We start from the raw sequence: 13,262 nt of genomic DNA, 5'->3' as shown, positions 1-13,262 counted from the left end.
CTGACCCCGTGTGTTTATAATAGCAAAAGCACTTAAATTCATATACCGCTTCATAGTGCCTTACAGCATTCTCTAAGTAGAGTTAGTGTATTGCCCCCAACTAATCTGGATCCTCATTTTACTGGCCTCAGAAGAATGGAAGGCTGAATCCACCTTGAGCTGGTCAGGATTGAACGCCTGGCAGTTGGCAGAGTCAGCTTGCAATACTGCATTCTAACCACTGCATTCTAACCACAGCTCCTGCTCAGTAGAAAATGAAATTGCACAGGGAAATGAAATATAACCCACACACCTATTGGTTTTATACATTTAAGTAACTGTCCTGCAAAATTATTATATCACCTAATGGTTTTGTTCCAAATTTGGTGACTTCTTGTCAATTTTCTCCAAGTACCATTGCTCTTTTGATAACAAATTGACAGCTTCTATTTCAGTCATGGTAGCCAGAGATACCTAGGAGCACATCTATATATTTCTTTGTCTTAGATCTTCCACATAACTCATGGTATGTCTGCACATACATTTCCTTCCCATGCTATCAAATTACTTTTGGCAATTTTTGTTATGATTTTTAAAGGAAACCGAATGTTTTACCCAGGGCATTTCAGAAAATCCAAACCTGGTGCTTCAGGTACAGAATCTAGACTTCCTTATGTAAGCAAGAGTCAGTTGTATAAAGCACAAATTGCAATAATAAATTATGAGCAGTGTCAACCATTTCCCTGGGTATCTTTGTTATCACCAGATAAGAATTCAAAGGTTGGCAAAAAAGTTCCTCTGTCTTAAATGAACTTTCAGTGAGGAAAAATATATACTTTACAAAAATGATAGTAAAAGATTTGTAACAGTATTATAAATACATTTTTCTGAAATTCATCTGCAGGGGAGGCTTTGTTCAACTAACAGTTCATAATTAGCAGTGGAAGTTCTCATACTGGCCTATCCACAGCATATTGACATGGGCTCAGGCTGGAGGCTGCCGTCTGCACTCCTGGATAGGTAAAGTTGGCATGCTGTTTTGCCTTCAATCGCAAGCTAGCCAGGCTAGAGTTACAAGTATCCCTATACATGTAAGGATTGGCTGTGGATGCATAGGGACAGTTAGTGGATGGAACTGCAGAGTTAAGACCAGGGCTATTAAGATTGTTAAGGCTTGGGCCTGGCACACCAGTCACTGTTGAAGAAACCATTGAGGAGGGTACAGACATAGATCCTATAGAACTGGATGTTGAAAACATGGGCTGGGAAGAAATGGCATTGACATTCATGGAGTTGAAGAATGGGAAGCTCTTTGTTGACAGAGTGCTGGCAGTAAGTCCTTTGGTAGCCCAGTTATTATAGGAATAACTACTATACATCTCATCATAAGGTTGCATCAGTCCATTGAACTGAGCTCCAAAACTATTCTTACAAAGTTCTGCCTGTTGATTTCTTTCCCGCTTCCTCCATTTGGCTCTGCGGTTCTTAAACCATACCTGTAAAAAAGTGATATAGTCCTTGTTATAAAGTTATACAGGGCAATATGTTTGCTTTAGATATTTCTGGCCTTAGAGGCAAAGAACAAAGTAGATGTCAAAGTCTAGAAGAATTGGTGTTATTCATAAAAGGGAAACACATTGCAGATTTATACATATTTTATGAAAGTAAGCAATCAAAAAGCAGATAGATCTACATGTTCCTTGCATGTTTGTACTTCACTCTTAAAAATCAGCTACTCATCTCCTATTTTTCAGATTACTGCCTAAACGTGAACTGAGCAAAAGTAACTGCTGTTACTTTACCTGTTCTGACTACTTCCGAGAGCTACTCAGATCAGAACCTATATTTCCTTAGCACACATGGTCCCCATTAGTTATAAGAAGTGATTAGGTGAAGATTTGTTGGTGTCATTTGATTAGGGTAATAAGAACTTAAAGTATGAGCCTGCTGCAAAAAGAAAAGAAAGAATTCCATGTTGGGAATAATCAGTAAAAAACAATATTTTTGATTTTCTGAAACTTTTTTAAAATTTATAATGGACTTGGATAGATGTGGTTTACGTGACTCCAGATATCTGGTTACCAGTAGTGTGTTTTTATTTTTTAAAATGTATGGTGCAGTACAAGTCAAAGATAGATTCTTTTCTTTTAACTCTGGCTATTTTGATTCTGTTTTATTATATTAAAAGTATTTTACACTATAAGTGGGACAAACATACGATTTATGAACAAGTACTAAGTATGCAACATTACATCTTGTATCAGAAGTCACAGTTTTATCAATCCAAAAGAAGGATTGGGAAAAGGGGAGCTACTGTTTGTGTCATATTTGTGAGCTTCCTAGAGATACCGTCTTTCCCCAAAAATAAGACCTGGTCTTTTTTTTTTCCCCTCCAAAAGAGGCACTAGGTCTTATTTTGGGGGATGTCTTATTTTTTCCTAACAGCTGCCTTGCCTCACAGTGGCGGCACCAACAGCCCCATCCAGCAGAAGCCTGCATCATTGCCACCCCACTTCTACAGCTGCTCGCAGCTGCTTGAGGCAGGGCATCAGGTGGTACAACACACTGGAGCTGCTGCCACCATGAGCGAGGCAGATGGGGGGAGCTGCCCCACACAACCCACACCTGCTTACCGCAGGACCGCCACAGCCAGGCCTCCCGTGCCCCGACACCTGTCACACCACCACACCACTTCTACAGCTGCTCGTAAAAGGTTGCCACATGTTACATCGCACCAGTGCTTACACCACCGTGAGCAACAGCAGAGTCATCCCGTGATGGCCTTGCTGGTGCCAGCTGCGCACTATTTAAATCTAAGCGCCTAGACTGAAGCCTCAACAGGCTTAAAGGAGACAGCCTCGTGCTTGCAGCTCTGAGGGGGAAGCAGAAGCAGTGACTGAGGACTCACCTCATTGCCTGGCCTGCCCCACTGCAGCCGCCATCCCTGCCTGGAGCCTCCGCCTTCTTGCCACCCCAAGGCTCTGGTCTGGGAGCTTAGATTTAAATAACGCACAGCTGGCACCGGTGGGGCCATCCCAGTGGGATTCTGCTGTTGCTGCTGGTCTGGCCTGGGCCGCGCCCCACTGCTGCCTCCCAAGCCAGCCAATGCACATGAAAATCCTGGACAGCAGGTGAAGAGGGAGCTTGGGTGGCAGTGGCAGAGCACAGCCCAGGGCGGCTTAGCAGCAGCAGCAGCAGAAACAGCAGGATCCTCACCTAGGATGGAGCACTCTGCCACCTCCATTGCTTCCCCCTCGGAGCTGCAAGCACAAGGCAGCTCTGGGGCAGTGCCTGTCTCCTTTAAGTTCACCAAGGCTCCAGTCTGGGCACTTAGGGTTAAATAGCTGGCAGTTGGTGCCAGTGATGCTGTCCCAGCGAGATTCTGCTGTTGATGTTGCTGCTGCTGGGCCATGCCACACTGCTGGGCTGCCTGGGGCACACCCCACCACTGCCTCCCAAGCTCCACCTTTGCCTGCTGACCAGGATTTTCATGTGCGTTGGCTGGGTTGAGAAACAGTGGCAGTGGCGGAGCACTCTGTCCTGTGGGCAAGGGGGGGGAATTCTGCTGTTGCCATTGATGGACACTAGAAGTTTTGTCTGCTTGAAAATGTGGTAGTTGGAAATGGAGCAAATCCCTCGGTTTCCAACTGCCCCATTTGCAAGCAGACAAAGGTTCAATTTCCCTCTGGGTGAAAAGTGAGCAGGGCGTCCAGATCGCCTGCCTCCTCCCTGCCTCTGCCTCCATGCTGGACTGCACTGCTCCAAGGGGCCGGCAGGCTGTGACAGCTGCCAGCGTCGGCCCCCGTGCACTCACCACCACTTCTGCTGGCCATGCCCACCCCCAGGCTTATTTTTGGGGTAGGGCTTATATTAGGCCCACCCCCAAATGGGCTAGGGCTTATTTTCAGGGTGGCTCTTATTTTCAGGGAAACACAGTACTATGAAAGGTAGCTGAACTAAATGAATATTTGATCTTTGTCTTTGCTTACCTGACTTCCAGCTCTGTTCAGTTTCACCTTCATGCTCTGCCGCTGCCGCATGCAGGGAAACAAAATAAGATGGGGGGGGGAAGGTCAATCAATCAATTCCAACTTCTCACCCCCCAAAAAAAAAAGATCTCGCAAAGTTGGAATTGATTGACCTTTTTTTTTTTAACCCACAAACTTGTTTTGTTTCCATGCATGTGGCAGCAGAGGAGCATGAAGGAGAAACAGGACGGGGCTGGAAGTCAGGTAAGCAAAGACATGCAATTCCTGGGGGAAATGAGGGAATCTGTGTGGTGGTGTGGCAAGCACTCCAGCTCCACAGAGAACTGCGATGGAGCTGAAAAGCAGGTGCCAAGTTGCTGAAACAGCCCCTTCTTTGTCCTGCAGCTGCCCAGGCCCGCCAGAGGAAAGGCCAACATTTACTGGCACTTACAGTAAATGCGGTGGCATTCTGGCTCTGGTGGGAAAGGGGCAGCCTGCATGGGCACAGGCAGCAGGATGCTCACTCACTTCAGAACCCTCCCTCCCCAAGCCTCAGGCACTCCACGTGCCACTTTGGTCTTTGGCTGCCTCCTTCCTGTTCATCTCTCAGGTGGGCCAGGCCAGGAAAGCGGCCTCCCTGGATCCCCGGGCAAAGGCCCCCCACTCTGGCTGGAGGAACATTGGCCTGGCTGCCCCCACCTTGGCACCCTTCCCACTGCCAGCCAGCACAGCCCTGGGGCTTCAGGGTCTGGCCTGGCATGGGAAGGGCATGGGCCTCATTTGCCCTCGCCAGTATTTGATCCACCACCATGCTCTTGCTGGGCATTGCATCTCCACCCCATGCACAGGCCCCGCCCCATCCCTGCATGCTCACAGCAAGTTGGTACTGGTTAAGCCCTACCCTAAAGTAAGCCATAGTGCTTATTTCAGATCCCAAAATAAAGTAAGACCAGGTCTTACTTTTGGGGAAACCCAGTATTAGATTATGTTCCTCTAAATCAGGTTGTGCAAGGTGGTCAGTATCCAAGGGGTTGTTGTTGTTATTATAATTTGTTGCACAGTCAGCTGTTTAGACTGGATTTGGCATTTTTATTCACCTATTGAGTCTTTTCCAAGGACCTGAATAGGTATATGCTATTATTTGGTGGTATTAAATGTAAAGTCTCAGGATGTAAGCTAAAGTGGCCGATGAAAATTTTGTCAGTGCTGATGGTTTTCAAGTGGTGCTCCAGATATTTGGTGATTGCGTTCAAGACATCTATCATTATTGATACTACCCTCACTTTCTTTTGTCACCATTGTTCTGCTTCTATTTGCAGATCTTTGTATTTTGTGATTTTATCAATTCCTTTTCATCTATCCTGCTGTCTCTGGGTACTGCCACACCCACTCACCAGACTTTTTTAATCTTTCTTATCTATAATTATTGTCTGGTGTGTTATATAGCAGTGCCTCTCTGTTTGAATTCTAAAGTCTCAGAGCACTTTAGCTTCATTTTCTATTACTTTCCCTTTTTTATGATTCCTCCAGTTCTTGCTTATAAGGAAATGATATTTCCTGCAGATCTTTCAATGCACCATTGATGCTACTTTGCCTTGCTGTTGTTAGTAGTAAGTCTGTCATGATTCCGATTAAAAAGACACATCAAAGAGCACTGCATGATTATTTATTCTAAAAAAAGTCTGTAATGAGCAAAACGGAGCATCGGCACTCGTGGATGGATGCCAGAATCTGAATTCTCCTCCCCTTGACACACCATATCATACAAGATTTCCCTCCCTTATTTACACATCATGAATCACATTTACCAATTAATTTAACACACAAAGTTTCACTTCCTTTGTCAAGCGGCTATCCCTTATCTTGTCAAAACATCCAGGTTGCATTCATTCCGCACTTTAGTGATTCAAAACCAAACAGTTAAAGCAAAAGGCTGCCTCTTATATTGTCAGTGCAAAAACATGTCAATGTTTGCAGCATTGACATCCGCCCCCCCTTACAAAAAGGACAGATCCTGTAATGTAAATAAAACACAAGTTAGGGGCTGGCTTTTGGTTTGTTGGGGTGTTTCTCATAAAACTTGTCGATAAGTCTGTCAGCTTTCACATCGGTAGATTTCACCCAAATGGCTTCAGACAATGGGTATCCCTTCCATTGTACTAGGTTTTCCTTGTACTAATTTTCCCTTAAAGATTATAGAGTCAAGAATACGTTTCACTTCATAATGGATCTGACCTGCTACTACGAGGGGTCCAAGTGCCTTCTTAGGGGGAAGTCTTAAAGTGGAAGCCCAAAAAGGTTTCAGTAAACTACAATGGAAAACCGGGTGAATTTTTCCCAAAAGTCTGGGGAGTTTCAATTTTACTGTGACCAGGTTGATGATTCTCACAATGGGGAAAGGACCCAAGAATTTTGGTCCTAATTTCTTGCTGGGTAATTTGAGGCGTAAATATTTAGTTGACAGATAAACCTTTTCCCCAACTTGGAATGTTCTTTGGGGAGCCCTCTTTTTATCAGCTTGTTTTTTAAATAAGTCTCAGAAATCTTTTTTAATGCCATTTTCGTGTTTCTCCAAACCTCTTCCCACCCCTTCACCCATTGATCAAGTGTCTGGGAAGTGGAGGGCACCTGAGGATAGTCAGGCATTGGGCTGAACTCTTTTCCTGTGGCTACTCTGAAAGTCGGGTAGCCAGTGCTGTTGTGAACAGAATTATTGTAGGCCACCTCAGCAAAAGGGAGGAGGTCAGTCCAGTTTGTCTGTTGGTAGGAAACATAGCATCTGAGGTATTGCTCCACCATTTTGTTAGTGGATTCTGCAGCCCCATTGGTAGCTGGATGAAAAGCAGATGATAAGCCTTGAGATGATCCAATTAATTTAAGGAAATTCCTCCAAACTTTCGCTGTGAACTGCACTCCTCTATCTGAAATTATTTGCTTAGGGGTGCCATGCAGTCAGTAGATATGTTTTAGGAACAATTTAGTCAGTCGTGCAGATGGGAGTCCTTTACAGGCGATAAAATGAGCCTGCTTCTCAAACAGATCTATCACTGTCCAGATGACAGTATTTCCTCTATTGTTGGGTAGGTCTACAATAAAGTCCATAGCTATATCTTCCCATGGTTAAGAAGGGTCTGCCACCGACTGCAGTAGCCCAGGGATTTTCCCTCAAATTCTTTTCATGGTGGCACATACAGTACAACATAGTTTTCTACATCTTGTTTTAGCCCCGGCCACCAAAATTGCCGGCGGATGAGGTGTAGAGTTTTTAAATATCTGAATTGTCCAGCCAGTTTTACATCGTGGCTGTGTTTGAGAGCATTGAGATGGAGGGTTTCAGGTAGATACAATTTTTCCCCCTTGTATACCAAACCATTCTTGCATGTTAGATAGGTTTGATTATCTTTGAACCATTGATCTATAAGGCTCTCTCATTTTATCTTCTTTGCTCCAGAGTCATCAGGATTAGGGGTTCTGTGAGGTCTGAGTTGTGCCGCAGGTTGTGAACTGGGGATAATTGCCTTGTAGACCTCTTCACATTCGCTTTCGTACTGTGGCAATCGGGATAGCGCATCAGCTAGAAAGTTTTTTCTTCCTGGTATGTGCTTTAGAGTAAAGTTAAAATGGTTAAAGTACTGTGCCCACCACACTTGCTTTGGGGACAATTTGCGGGGAGTTTTTAATGCCTCTAAATTTGTGTGATCTGTCCATACTTCAAAAGTCACCTTGCTCCCTTCTAAATAGTGTCGCCAGTTTAATAGCCCCCACCTAATTGCGAAGGCCTCCTTCTCCCAGATTGTCCATCTCCTCTCGCCTTCAGTGAATTTCTTAGAGGTGTAGGCACAAGGTCGCAGGACCCCATTTTTATTCTTTTGCAGTAACACAGCTCCAACTGCTACGTCACTGGCGTCTGCTTGAATTACGAAGGGCTCCCCTGGGCAGGGGTGGTTTAGAAGCAGTTCAGCTGCAAATAGAATTTTTAAATTCTCAAAAGCTTTCTGACAACTCATAGTGCATGCTAGTGGTTGGCCAGGTTGTTTTCCCCTCCCTTGCCCGTTTTGAGTAGTTCTGTACGGGGTAGAGCAATCTCAGCAAAAGAGGGAATGAATTGAAGGTAGAAGTTGGCAAACCCTAGGAAGTTCTGGAGCTGTTTGCGAGTTTTGGGGGCTGCCATTCAATTATAGCTTTCACTTTGGCTGGGTCCATTTTGATGCCCTCATCGGAAATTCTACAGCCAAGATAGTCTAATCGGGTTTGGTGAAATTCACATTTCGACAATTTGACATAAAGTTTGGCATTCAATAGTTTAACACTTCTCTGACCAGTCTTATGTGGTCAGTCATATTCGTACTGTATATCAGAATGTCATCAAGATACACCAGAACCCCTTTGTATAAATGATCATGTAGGACCTCATTAATCAACTGCATAAATAAGGCTGTAGCCCTCTGCAGTCCAAATGGCATGACTTTGAATTGGTAGGTTCCCAATTGAAGCTACCAGTTGAAGGCCATTTTCCACTCATCCCCCTCCTTTATTCTCACCCGGTAATATGCTTCTCTCAGGTCTAACTTAGTGTAAGACATTCCCCTTTGCCAGGTGGGTTAGTAGGTCTTTCTGGAGGGGGAGAGGGTATTTATGTTTCAGACTCACAGCGTTAAGGTGTTTATAGTCTATGCAGAGACAAAGATACCCATCTTTTTTTTCTTTGAACAACACAAGGGCTCCCACAGTGGACTTGGCCCGTTCAATGAATCCCCTTGCTAGGTTTGTATCCACATATTGCTGCATCTCCTCCATTTCAAGGGGGGACATAGTGTACATTCTTGGTCGTGGAAGTTTGGCCCCCAGCAACAGTTCAATTGAACAATCATTGGGCCGGTGAGGAGGAAAGGTATCACATTCTTTCTCACTAAATGCCTCCGCTAGGTCCTGGTACTAGCTGGGGATGAGTGGCTCACCTAATAGCTGTGAGGCAGCCATGTGCGCTGGCTCATTAGGTGGGCTAAAATAACCTGTTACATCTGTTGAATAAATGGGGGGATTGGGCCCTATAAGTAGTCTCACAGTTCTCATTCCTTTCTCCCACCAGATAAACAGCATTTGTCCAACCAGGCTAATCCTAAGATCACAGTCGCAGTCATTTTTGGGGCCATCAGGAAGCGAATAAATTTCCAGTGCTCACCTATTTCTAAGCATAGGGGCTCCATTAATTGCATGACTAAAGTCCCTCCCATCAAAGAGCCATCAGCTTGCTCGAACCTCACAGGTTTGGAGAGCAGTTTTGCTCGTATGCTCAGTTTCATGGCAAATGGTAAGCTAATGATGCATCAGGAGCATCCAGAATCAACTAGCACCTTTAAATCTACCTGCGTACCCAACTTAGGGATTATGAGCTTGGCAGGTAGTAAAAAAGGTGAGACGTATCGGCTCACCATCAGGTCATTCTCTCCTTCGTCATCGCTGTCGAAAGAGGATAGAATGGGGGTGGATTTAGCCTTAGTTCCGGCGTCCTCCCATGTGGGGGATGTGACCTGAGCAACAGGTTCCTGGGCCATCTGGTTGGATTTCTCTCCCATTAGCCTCTGTGCAGGTCTCTTTCTCACTGCTGGTCCTGGTCTATTCTGCTGTTGGGGAAAGGGGATTGGGCATTTCGCTGCTTGATGTTCCTGCTGTCCGCACCAGAAACATTTAATTGCCAGGCCTACTGGTGGCCTGGGTCTTTCAGCCATCACAGTAGCTGGAGATTTTCATGGGGGTGATTGCCATTTGGGTTGTTCTGACCTTGGCTCAGCTTCAGGTAGGGGAGGCTTCTTATAGCGGGCGAGCTGCCTGGTACCATTCGTGCAGCTGGTCAGGCACAGCTCGGTAGATACATGCCTGAAAGAGGTGATTGTCTAGCCCCTCCCTGAAGTGATGGACTATGGACTGCTCAGGCCATCTCTCTATCTGACTGGACATCTTTTGAAACTCTCGCAGGTACTCCAGGGCAGGCCGGCCAGCTTGTTTTATCTTGTGGATTTGTTCTTCCGCTTTGAGGGCAATGGATGGGTTCTCAAATCTTTCCCTCAGCCCTAGGAGGAAAAGATGGGAGTCCTCCAAGTCAGGGGCTTGCTCGTTATATAAATTATTCAACCATTCGGATGCTTCATCCTCTAGGCTGGACACAATCATATCAACCATAGCACCTGGGTCCAGGTAGACATGGGCCCAGCGATTCACATGAGAGCGTACTTGGTTGAGGAAGAAAATCAGTTTCTCTGGGTCCCCATCGAAGATTGCTCTGAAGGGTGGGCTCATCATTGGTTGCTGGGCCCCCCATTGCTGTTGTTGTTGTCTCCAGTTGCTGCTGGCCCCATCCTGGTTGTTGAATTAATGGCTGCCAGTGCCCCCACTGCTGCTGGCCCCACTGGTCCTGCTGTATGTTCAGGGGTTGCACATTTGGGCCATGCTGCTGCCACCCTTGCTGTTGTTGTCCTCCCACCAGCTTCTGATCTACAGGCTTCTGCACCGCCCCCAGCTGTTGCAAGGCCTCTATTAGCTGTGGCAAACTCACATGTTGCTGGCATTTCACTTGTGGGAGTTCCCTAACCTCCCATTGCTGCAGAGGACCCAGGCTGGGGTCCTCTGCCTCTGTGGGTCTGGATGGCCTGGCAGGGGACTCCTGGGGCTGGCAGGCTGTCTGGTCTGCAGACAGGATTTTCCACTCACCCAAATTCTCAGTGGCAGATGGTCTGGCAGCTCTCCACTTTTCTGCTTTTGGGGACTCTGGCAGTGCAATCTCAAGGCATCTGTAGTCTCCACTGGAGTGGTTCCAGCCTGACAACCAGATAGGCTCACATAGCTGCTGAGGGTTGGAGATCTGCCCAAACTAATCTTCCCAAAGCAAGCCGTCTATTGCTCCCTCCTCTGACATTTCGCCAGCAGCCAGGCTTTCTCTTCCCATGGTTGAGATTCTTCCCTGAATCTTTGCTCATTTCCCTGATTAGAGACAGGGGTGAGGGCTCAGGACTCCCAGGATGTTTGAAAGAAAGAAGATTCTGGCATGATGTCATGGTTCCAATTAAAAAGACACATCAAAGAGCACTGCATGATTATTTATTCTAAAAAAGGTCTATAATGAGCAGAACGGAGCATCGGCACTCATGGATGGATGCCAGAATCTGAGAGGGCCTCCTCAGGGTGCCTCCGATCAAAGAATGCCGATTGGTGGCCCCCAGGGGGAGAGCGTTCTCTGTGGGCGCACCAGACCTATGGAACCGCTTGCTGGTCGAGCTCCGGATGGCCCCCGACCTTCGCTCCTTCCGGCGCGATCTCAAAACCTTCTTTTTTGAACAAGCTGGCCTGGTCTGATGGGATGGGGTTGGGTTTTTTATAAATTAGTTTTAACTTTTAATATGTATTAATTATTACGGGCATACTTGTTTAATCACTTTTTAATTTTTGTATCCTGTTTTTTATTATGTATTGCCCTGTTCACCGCCCTGAGTCCTTCGGGAGAAGGGCGGTATACAAATTAAATTATTAAAATTAAATTAAATTAAATTCTCCTCCCCTTGACACACCACATCATACAGAATTTCCCTTATTTACAAGTCATGAATCAGATTTACCAATTAATTTAACACAAAAAGTTTCACTTTCCTTCTGAAGCAGCTATCCCTTATCTTGTCAAAACATCCGGGTTGCATTCCTTCCGCGCTTTAGTGATTCAAAACCAAACAGTTAAAGCAAAAGGCTGCCTCTTATATTGTCAGTGGAAAAACATGTCAATGTTTGCAGCATTGACACAGTCTATGTGATCTTGCAGCAGCTAATCAACGGTAATGCTTTTACCATTGCCAGGTCTTGTTATCAGCTTTATCTGTTTTTTAATGTACTGGTCATGTAATACTTTATCTTCCCATGCCTCTTTTCTGTTCTTCATTTGGTCCTTCTTGTAAGCCATTTTGGCCTCACCAGCATTCAAGTAAGCCTTCCTTGTGTACTAGTTCCAGTTCATCTTCTGCACTGTCCTCCAGATATTCTTCCAATGCTTTATTTTCTTTTTCAACCATCTGATGTATTTGCAACATTGTGCTCCCATTTTCCTTGGTAGGTATGGTTTATCAATGTTGCTCTGAGGATGGAGGGCATGATTCATTGTCATTATTTTTCTAATTTTCCTGTCCATGACTTTTAGTTATGTTTGAGTCCAGTCCACTATTCCAGCTGTGTATCTAATGACTGGAATTGCCCAGGTTTTAATTCCCTTGATGGTATTTCCTCCACTGAGTTTGGACTTTAAGATCTCCCTCAGTCTCTTGATGTATTCACTTCTAATCTTTTTCTTGAGTTCAGTGTGCTTGATGTTGTCAGGTTGAAGAATGCCCAGATATTTGTAGTATTCATATTCATCCAGACTCTTGATGTTATTTCCATAGGGCATTTTGATTCCTTCAGTTTTCACTATTTTTCTCCATTCGATGGTAAGCACAGTACTTTTGTTCAGTGTAAACTCCTTTGCAATATCTTGGCTGTATATACGGATAATGTTGAGCAACGATTCTGTTTCAGATAATATTTTTCCATACAGCTTCAGATCATCCATGTAAAGGAGGCAGGACAGCTTGGCAAAAATTTTTATGTTCAATAGCCATAGCCTGAGTTATTCAGTATTTTTGACAAAGAAATCAGTGCAGTGACAAACAGTAGTGGTGAAAGTGAGTCGCCTTGAAAGATTCCTCTCTCGATATTAACCTTTTCCAATCTATCACCATTGATCAGCAGTCATATCTTCCATTGTGCCATTGATCTTTTCACAAAGCTTTCAATGTTTCTACTGACTCCTGTTATTTTTAGGCACCTGATTATCCAAACATGTGGCAGGAAGGTGAATGCCTTCTTTTAATCTATCCATGATATACTAAAGTTTGTCTTCCTTCTCTTGCAGTTTTCCAGAATCATCTTGTCAATTAGGAGTTGGTTTTTTCTTCTGCTGTTTGGGTGGTTCCTTTCTGCTCAGATGAAAAGAGTTTTTTTCAACTAGATGCAGTTGAACTGCATCAGCTACCACACCATTTGAAAGTTGTTGGTAAGCAGGTAACTGGCATGTAATTTCTCCTTTTGGTGGATCTTTCGTTATCAGGTAGAATTTGTACGTTTTTCAGATGTTAGCCACTCTTCAATTTCACCTTCTTGCAGTATGTTGTTCAACTGTTTCATAATGCCTGGGTGAAGACTATTCATATGTTTCAACCAAAACCCCCACACTTCATCTGTTGCTGATCAGTTCTTGATCTTCCTTGCCCTTTTCTCCACCATTTCTGCTGTTATTAC

General features: G+C 44.9%; 1 protein-coding gene across 1 annotated transcript in view; it reads right to left on the bottom strand.

Moving 5' to 3' along the window:
- Positions 1-929: 929 nt before the first annotated feature.
- Positions 930-13,262, bottom strand: part of PITX3 (paired like homeodomain 3) — a gene marked incomplete at both ends in the record, with an annotated part of 29,441 nt that continues 17,108 nt past the window's right edge. The window contains one exon of the mRNA XM_083364269.1: positions 930-1,475. Within this exon, the coding sequence (XP_083220395.1) occupies positions 930-1,475 (546 nt within the window). The remainder of the gene's footprint in view (positions 1,476-13,262) is intronic.

This window comes from Vipera ursinii (assembly GCF_947247035.1).
Source record: "Vipera ursinii genome assembly, chromosome: 5".
Classification (NCBI taxonomy): domain Eukaryota; kingdom Metazoa; phylum Chordata; class Lepidosauria; order Squamata; family Viperidae; genus Vipera; species Vipera ursinii.
Note: the sequence above shows the minus strand (reverse complement) of the source record. Positions and strands in the feature narration are given on the sequence as shown.